The following is an 8,925-nucleotide window of genomic DNA, read 5'->3' as shown; positions in this document are numbered from 1 at the left end:
ACTAACAACCATCTGGTTACTGCCGTAGGGTTGAACTAACAACCATCTGGTTACTGCCGTAGGGTTGGACTAACAACCATCTGGTTACTGCCGTAGGGTTGGACTAACAACCATCTGGTTACTGCCGAACTAACAACCATCTGGTTACTGCCGAACTAACAACCATCTGGTTACTGCCGAACTAACAACCATCTGGTTACTGCCGTAGGGTTGAACTAACAACCATCTGGTTACTGCCGTAGGGTTGAACTAACAACCATCTGGTTACTGCCGTAGGGTTGAACTAACAACCATCTGGTTACTGCCGTAGGGTTGAACTAACAACCATCTGGTTACTGCCGTAGGGTTGAACTAACAACCATCTGGTTACTGCCGAATGGTTGAACTAACAACCATCTGGTTACTGCCGAACTAACAACCATCTGGTTACTGCCGTAGGGTTGAACTAACAACCATCTGGTTACTGCCGTAGAGTTGAACTAACAACCATCTGGTTACTGCCGTAGAGTTGAACTAACAACCATCTGGTTACTGCCGAACTAACAACCATCTGGTTACTGCCGTAGAGTTGAACTAACAACCATCTGGTTACTGCCGTAGGGTTGAACTAACAACCATCTGGTTACTGCCGTAGGGTTGAACTAACAACCATCTGGTTACTGCCGTAGAGTTGGACTAACAACCATCTGGTTACTGCCGTAGAGTTGAACTAACAACCATCAGGTTACTGCCGTAGGGTTGGACTAACAACCATCTGGTTACTGCCGAACTAACAACCATCTGGTTACTGCCGTAGGGTTGAACTAACAACCACCTGGTTACTGCCGTAGAGTTGAACTAACAACCATCTGGTTACTGCCGTAGAGTTGAACTAACAACCATCTGGTTACTGCCGTAGGGTTGAACTAACAACCACCTGGTTACTGCCGTAGAGTTGAACTAACAACCATCTGGTTACTGCCGTAGAGTTGAACTAACAACCATCTGGTTACTGCCGTAGAGTTGAACTAACAACCATCTGGTTACTGCCGAACTAACAACCATCTGGTTACTGTCGTAGGGTCTGAGTCCTCTGAGATACTGAGGCTTCTGGTGTCTCTAAGCCATCAGTTCCTGTAGTTTAAAAGAGATCATTAGTGAAGACAGCACTCATAGTTTCCAGTGACTGTTGTTCGTTGTCATGGTGCCAGAAACAGGTTTTATGTTCCATTCCCATGTGAACTACACATGATTCATCAGTAAGGCTTTAAACATATGTTCAGGCCTACAATAGTACAATTAATTCTGTTAAATTTTGTTATGCTCATTGTGTACCAATTTCTACAAAATATCCAGATGACGAGAAAGTGTTTTATTACTTTTTTAAAAATTTGTTCGATCTACATTTGATTCATTTTTTGTTATTACAGTGTTTTGCATCTTCAGGATGCCCCGCCCACATGGGCCAATAAGACACTGTGTATTCATGGTTCAAAGACTGGTAAACATCGATTTACAATCATGACTGGTTCTCTCAGTAACTCTCCAATCACAACACCGGTTCTCTCAGTAACTCTCTGATTGGTTAATACAGCCCCTTGTGTTACAGCTTTAATTTAAAATGGATTCAATTGAGATTATTTTTCTCCACTGGGCCTACACACAATACTCCATCATGTCAGAGTTATGTTTTTAGATATATATTTTTTTTTGACAAATAAATGAAAAGCTGAAATGTCTTGAGTCAAGTATTCAACCCCATTGTTATATCAAGGCTAATTAAGTGCCGTAGTAAATATGTACTTAAAGCCACATCAGTTACAAGGACTCACTCGGTCTGCCAGAACAGTGTTCAACATGACTGTTGAATGACTACCTCATCACTCCAACGCCACACACAGAACAGTGTTCAACATGACTGTTGAATGACTACCTCATCACTCCAACGCCACACACAGAACAGTGTTCAACATGACTGTTGAATGACTACCTCATCACTCCAACGCCACACACAGAACAGTGTTCAACATGACTGTTGAATGACTACCTCATCACTCCAACGCCACACACAGAACAGTGTTCAACATGACTGTTGAATGACTACCTCATCACTCCACACATACAGATAATTGTAAGGTCCTTCAAATCGAGCAGTGCATTTCAACCACAAAGACCAGAGAGGTTTTACAATAACCTCGCAGAAGAAGGGCACCTATTTTGGTAGATGAATAAAAAAAACTGAAAGCAGACATTGAATATCAACACACCCAGTCACTACAAAAGATTCAGAAGTCCGTCCTAACCGAGTTGCCAGAGAGGATGGAAACCGCTCAGGGATTTCACCATTAGGCCAAAGGTCACGGAGGAGTTCTTGAGATTTGCTGATATACCAATGATACTGTCAAATCCACTGATACCACGTGTTACTATGGCGATGTCGTCAAATCCACTGATACCGCGTGTTACTATGGCGATGTCGTCAAATCCACTGATACCGCGTGTTACTATGGCGATGTCGTCAAATCCACTGATACCGCGTGTTACTATGGCGATGTCGTCAAATCCACTGATACCGCGTGTTACTATGGTGACGCAGCTATTTCCCTAGAAGGGTTAGATGGTGGTAATATGTGTCTCAAATAAATTCATAATAAAACTGTTGATCAAAGTTATTAGGCGTTTGATCAAGAACGTACGGGGCTCTGGTTAAAAGTAGTGCACTATGTAGGGAATAGGGCTCTGGTTAAAAGTAGTGCACTATGTAGGGAATAGGGTGACATTTGGTACATGGACATAATCAGATGTACCTACAATAGGTATATACACATATTTACACAAAAACAAGTAGTGGCACTGAAAGACACGTTCTCCATCCCAAATGACACCCTATTCCCTACACAGTACACTACTTCCATAGGGCCCTGGTCAAACGTAGTGCACTATGTAGGGAATAGGGTGCCATTTGAGATAGAGGCAGGCTCGTCATTATTAAAATGGAACATAATCACAAATGAGATTTACGCGGAAAAACACTGATTTCATTAAAGTAGTCTACAAAAGAGTAATGTGGACGGAAGTGTGTGTGTGTGTGTGTGTGTGTATATATAGACAGGCAGATTAGAAGTTCCATCGTAGGGTTGTCATGACAGCAGCATCGATCGCCACACTCTGAACCACTGTAGCAAGAAAAACACGAAGAAAGACTTCATTTGTTGTTTCGAGTCCTGATGTTGAAAACACACAGCCTTCTGTCGTCGTCGTCCCCCAGGGCCTCGTCTGAGGAACCCCTTACAGTTCGTTACGGTCCAGTCCTTTACGGGAGATCTTGCTGGTTAAATCCTGCATGTGCTTCTTCATCTGAGAGAGAAAGAGAGAGAAGCGTTACAACAAATCGCTCTAGTCTTCTCTGCCAGGTTATTGTCTCTAGTCTTCTCTGCCAGGTTATTGTCTCTCTAGTCTTCTCTGCCAGGTTATTGTCTCTAGTCTTCTCTGCCAGGTTATTGTCTCTAGTCTTCTCTGGCAGGTTATTGTCTCTCTGCCAGGTTATTGTCTCTCTAGTCTTCTCTGCCAGGTTATTGTCTCTAGTCTTCTCTGCCAGGTTATTGTCTCTAGTCTTCTCTGCCAGGTTATTGTCTCTCTAGTCTTCTCTGCCAGGTTATTGTCTCTAGTCTTCTCTGCCAGGTTATTGTCTCTCTGCCAGGTTATTGTCTCTCTGCCAGGTTATTGTCTCTCTGCCAGGTTATTGTCTCTCGTCTTCTCTGCCAGGTTATTGTCTCTCTGCCAGGTTATTGTCTCTCTAGTCTTCTCTGCCAGGTTATTGTCTCTAGTCTTCTCTGGCAGGTTATTGTCTCTCTGCCAGGTTATTGTCTCTCTAGTCTTCTCTGCCAGGTTATTGTCTCTCTAGTCTTCTCTGCCAGGTTATTGTCTCTCCTACCTTGTATCCCCCATCTCTCTGGTCTTCTCGGCCAGGTTATTGTCTCTCCTACCTTGTATCCCATCTCTCTGGTCTTCTCGGCCAGGTTATTGTATCTCTCCTGGTTTCTCAGGATGTGGTCGTTGTCTCCTAGAGCTTCTACATGTCTGAGCTTCTGGTGGGATAACTCTAACTGTTCCTGAGAGGGGGAGGGAGGCAGGGGGAGAGAGAGAGAGAGGCAGGGGGAGAGAGAGAGAGAGGCAGGGGGAGAGAGAGAGAGAGGCAGGGGGAGAGAGAGAGAGAGGCAGGGGGAGAGAGAGAGAGGCAGGGGGAGAGAGAGAGAGGCAGGGGGAGAGAGGTAGGGGGGGCGAGAGAGGCAGGGGGGGAAGAGAGAGAAGCAGGGAGGAGAAAGTGAGTGGTCCTATCCCAAATGGACCCTAGGCACTTGCTTGGTGGAAGCACCATATAGCTTACACCTGTCAAACCCCCTCAGATCTCTAAGTGCCTTAAGGGCATAAGGGTCCATTTGGGACATCAAGGGAGGTGAATAAAAGACAGGAAGTATTCAGACCTTCACTTGTCCACATGTTGTTACGTTACATCCTTATTCTAAAATGGATTGAGTAACAACAATTCCTAAATCTTTGCAAATGTAAACAAAATAAAAGAACTGAAATTAGTCAAACCCTTCACTATGATACTCTAAATTGAGCTCAGGTGCATCCTGTTTCCATTGATCATCCTTCAGATGTTTCTACAACTTGATTGGATTCCACCTGTGGTAAATTCAATTGATTGGACATGATTTGGAAAGGCACACATCTGTCTATATTAAGGTCCCACAGTTAACAGTGCAGGTCAGAGCAAAAACTAAGCCGTGATGTTGAAGGAATTGTCCGTAGAGCCCCGAGACAGGATTGTGTCGAGGCACAGATCTGGTGAAAGGTACCAAAACATTTCTGCAGCATTGAAGGTCCCCAAGAACACAGTGGCCTCCATCATTCTTAAATGGAAGACGTTTGGAACCACCAAGACTCTTCCTAGAGCTGGCCACCCGGCCAAACTGACCAATCGGCGGAGAAGGGCCTTGGTCAGGGAGGTGACCAAGAACCCGATGGTCACTCTGATAGATCTCTATGAGTTCTCTATGAGGAGAACCTTCCAGAAGGACAACCATCTCTGCAGCACTCCACCAATCAGGCCTTTATGGTAGATTGGCCAGACGGAAGCCACTCCTCAGTAAAAGGAACATGGCAGGCTGCTTGGAGTTTGACAAAAGGCACCTAAAGACTCTCAGACCATGAAAAACAAGTCTGGAGGAAACCTGGTAACATCCCTACGGTGAAGCATGGAGGTGGCAACATCCCTACGGTGAAGCATGGAGGTGGCACCATCCCTACGGTGAAGCATGGAGGTGGCACCATCCCTACGGTGAAGCATGGAGGTGGCACCATCCCTACGGTGAAGCATGGAGGTGGCACCATCCCTACGGTGAAGCATGGAGGTGGCAACATCCCTACGGGGAAGCATGGAGGTGGCACCATCCCTACGGTGAAGCATGGAGGTGGCAGCATCATACGGTGGGGATGTTTTTCAGCGAAGGGGACTGGGAGACTAGTCAGGATCGAGGCAAAAGATGAACAGAGTAAAGTACAGAGAGATCCTTGATAACCTGCTCCAGAACTTTCACGACATCAGACTGGGGTGAAGGTTCACCTTCCAACAGGTCAACGACCCTAAGCACACAGCCAAGACAACGCAGGAGTGGCTTCGGGACAAGTCTCTGAATGTCCTCGAGTGGCCCAGCCAGAGGCCGGACTTGAACCCGATCGAACATCTCTGGAGACCTGAAAATAGCTGTGCAGTAATTCTCCCCATCCAACCTGACAGAGCTTGATTGGATCTGCAGAGAAGAATGGGAGAAACTCCCCAAATACAGGTGTGCCAAGCTTGCATCGTCATACCCAAGAAGACTTGATGCTGTGATCGCTGCCAAAGGTGCTTCAAACAAAGTACCGGAGTAAAGGGTCTGAATACTTATGTAAATGTCATATTTTAGTTGTTTTTGCTTTGTCATTATGGGGTATTGTGATGTCATTATGGGGTATTGTGTGTAGATCGAGGAGGGAAAAAAACGGATTGATTAACAATTGATATTGATTGGTTACCTGGTAGTGGCTGTGCTTCTCTACCTTGGTCTCAAAGTGCTTCAGTTCCTCCTGATCTCACACACACACACAGGGAGAGACACACCCAAACCGGACAGAACATTATGATCCAGACTGTGAAAAGTGATCACTTTAAAACAGATATGGAAACACACACACACACACACCTTGAGCGAGTCCAGTTCATCCCCAGTCAGGTTGGCTCTCTGTGCCATCTCCCACAGCTCTATCACCCTGGGCTCTTTAAACTCTGGAGAGGAGGGAGGGGGAACATCACAACTAGTCACACTCAACTGTGTGTGTGTGTGTGTGTATACCACTCACCGCTGTCCTCGCTGAAGCCCTCGTGGCTGAGTTTCCTCAGGCGTTCAAAGCCCTGGTTCAGATCCCTACAAACACACACACAACCATTAAAACACACACACACACACAACCGTTAAAACACACACACACACAACCGTTAAAACACACACACACACAACCGTTAAAACACACACACACACAACCGTTAAAACACACACACACACAACCGTTAAAACACACACACACAACCATTAAAACACACACACACACACACAACCATTAAAACACACACACACAACCATTAAAACACACACACACAACCATTAAAACACACACACACAACCGTTAAAACACACACACACACAACCATTAAAACACACACACACAACCATTAAAACACACACACACAACCATTAAAACACACACACACACAACCATTAAAACACACACACACACAACCATTAAAACACACACACAACCATTAAAACACACACACACATTAAAACACACAGGACAAACACACCGTTAAAACACACACACACACACAACCATTAAAACACACACACACACACAACCATTAAAACACACACACACACACAACCATTAAAACACACACACACACACAACCATTAAAACACACACACACACACAACCATTAAAACACACACACACACAACCATTAAAACACACACACACACACAACCATTAAAACACACACACACACACAACCATTAAAACACACACACACACACAACCATTAAAACACACACACACACACAACCATTAAAACACACACACACACACACACAACCATTAAAACACACACACACACACACAACCATTAAAACACACACACACACACACACCATTAAAACACACACACACACACAACCATTAAAACACACACACACACACAACCATTAAAACACACACACACACACACACACACACAACCATTAAAACACACAACCATTAAAACACACACACACAACCATTAAAACACACACACACAACCATTAAAACACACAGGACACACACACCGTTAAAACACACCTCATCTTGTCCTTCAGGTCGGTGTGTTTCTGATGCAGGACATGTTCTTTAACTTCCCCTTCTAATGGAGAGATCACATTCTTATGGATCTCTATAGAGGGGATGGAGAGGAGAGGAGGAGAGAGGAGGGGATGGAGGGAGAGGATGGAGAGGAGGAGAGAGGAGAGAGGAGAGAGGAGAGAGAGGAGGAGATGGAGGGAGAGAGAGAGGAGAGGAGGAGAGAGGAGGGGATGGAGGGAGAGGATGGAGAGGAGGAGAGAGGAGAGAGGAGAGGAGAGAGGAGAGGAGAGAGGAGAGGAGAGAGGAGAGGAGGAGATGGAGGGAGAGAGAGAGGAAAGGAGAGAGAAGAGAGGAGAAGAGAGGAGAGAAGAGAGGAGAAGAGAGGAGAGAGAGGAGAGAGAGGAGAGGCAGAATGACAGACAAAAAAAACAACTACATTATAATTCAACCTAAACCAAGTGACACTTCATCACTGGGTAACACTGACAATCACTAGAGGAGAGGAGAGGAGAGGAGAGAGAGAGAGGAGAGGGAGAGAGAGAGAGAGGAGAGGGAGAGAGAGAGAGAGAGGAGAGGGAGAGAGAGAGAGAGGAGAGGGAGAGAGAGAGGAGGAGAGAGAGGCAGAACGACAGACAAAAGAGAAGAACGAGAACGAGCGTAAAAAGCCCTCTCTCACCCTCCGTGCGGCTGACGGTATCCATGACGATGTTATACTCGCTGATCTTGTCCTTGTGGTGTTGAAACTCCCTCTTCAGACTCTGCATCTCCTCCTCTGAGAACTTACCAGAACTCTTAGCCTGGAGGGACACATTTCCATTACACTGTTAGAAGGAGGACAAGTCGCCCCAAAATGGCTTCTTGGGTTGTAAACTGGGGTGAAAGCCATAGAGGGAGAGAAACTGAGCACGCTCATCCCCAAAATGGACGCCGTTATACTGAAACTGGCTGTGCGTCCCAATCATATCACCTTTCTCCTGAAGTGTTCACTCCTTCACTACTTCCCACTAATCTAAAGCCATTGGGTTGGTGGAGGCGTGGCCTAGGGGGAGTTATTACCATATATCTGATCACTGATTTGAAAGGAAATGACTGGTAAGAGAAGAGAACAAGTGCCTCCACCCCGTCCGTCCGTCCGTCCGTCCCTCCAACCCTCCCTCCCCCCCCCGTCCAACCCTCCCTCCACCCCCGTCCGTCCCTCCCTCCTCCTCCCCGTCCCTCCTCCTCCCACCCTGTCCCTCCCTCCCTCCTCCTCCCACCCCGTCCCTCCTCCCCCGTCCCTCCTCCTCCCACCCTGTCCCTCCCTCCCTCCTCCTCCCACCCCGTCCCTCCCTCCCCCCCCCGTCCCTCCCTCCACCCTCCCTCCCGTCCCCCCGTCCATCCCTCCCTCCTCCCCCGCCCCTCTCACCTTACTCCACAGTTTGTCCAGTCTGGGGTCATCAAACATGTCTCCTTCTCTGATGTCATGGTCCTTCAGGTTGTTAGATTCTAGAGGTCTGGTGTCCTTCTTCC

At 46.5% G+C, this 8,925-nt stretch overlaps 1 protein-coding gene across 1 annotated transcript; it reads right to left on the bottom strand.

The window, feature by feature from the left end:
- Window positions 1-1,336: 1,336 nt before the first annotated feature.
- On the bottom strand, window positions 1,337-8,919 carry LOC135566243 (alpha-2-macroglobulin receptor-associated protein-like). The gene is made up of 8 exons (XM_065014031.1): window positions 8,822-8,919; window positions 8,093-8,213; window positions 7,417-7,507; window positions 6,385-6,449; window positions 6,228-6,310; window positions 6,061-6,111; window positions 3,966-4,091; window positions 1,337-3,336 (listed from the first exon to the last, which is right to left on the bottom strand). The coding sequence occupies exons 1-8, from the start codon at window positions 8,858-8,860 to the stop codon at window positions 3,268-3,270; spliced, it is 645 nt and encodes a 214-aa protein (XP_064870103.1). The 5' UTR covers window positions 8,861-8,919; the 3' UTR covers window positions 1,337-3,267.
- Window positions 8,920-8,925: the final 6 nt, after the last annotated feature.

Source organism: Oncorhynchus nerka, unplaced genomic scaffold (genome assembly GCF_034236695.1).
Source record: "Oncorhynchus nerka isolate Pitt River unplaced genomic scaffold, Oner_Uvic_2.0 unplaced_scaffold_6473, whole genome shotgun sequence".
NCBI lineage: Eukaryota > Metazoa > Chordata > Actinopteri > Salmoniformes > Salmonidae > Oncorhynchus > Oncorhynchus nerka.
This window is presented reverse-complemented; position numbering and strand designations above follow the sequence as displayed.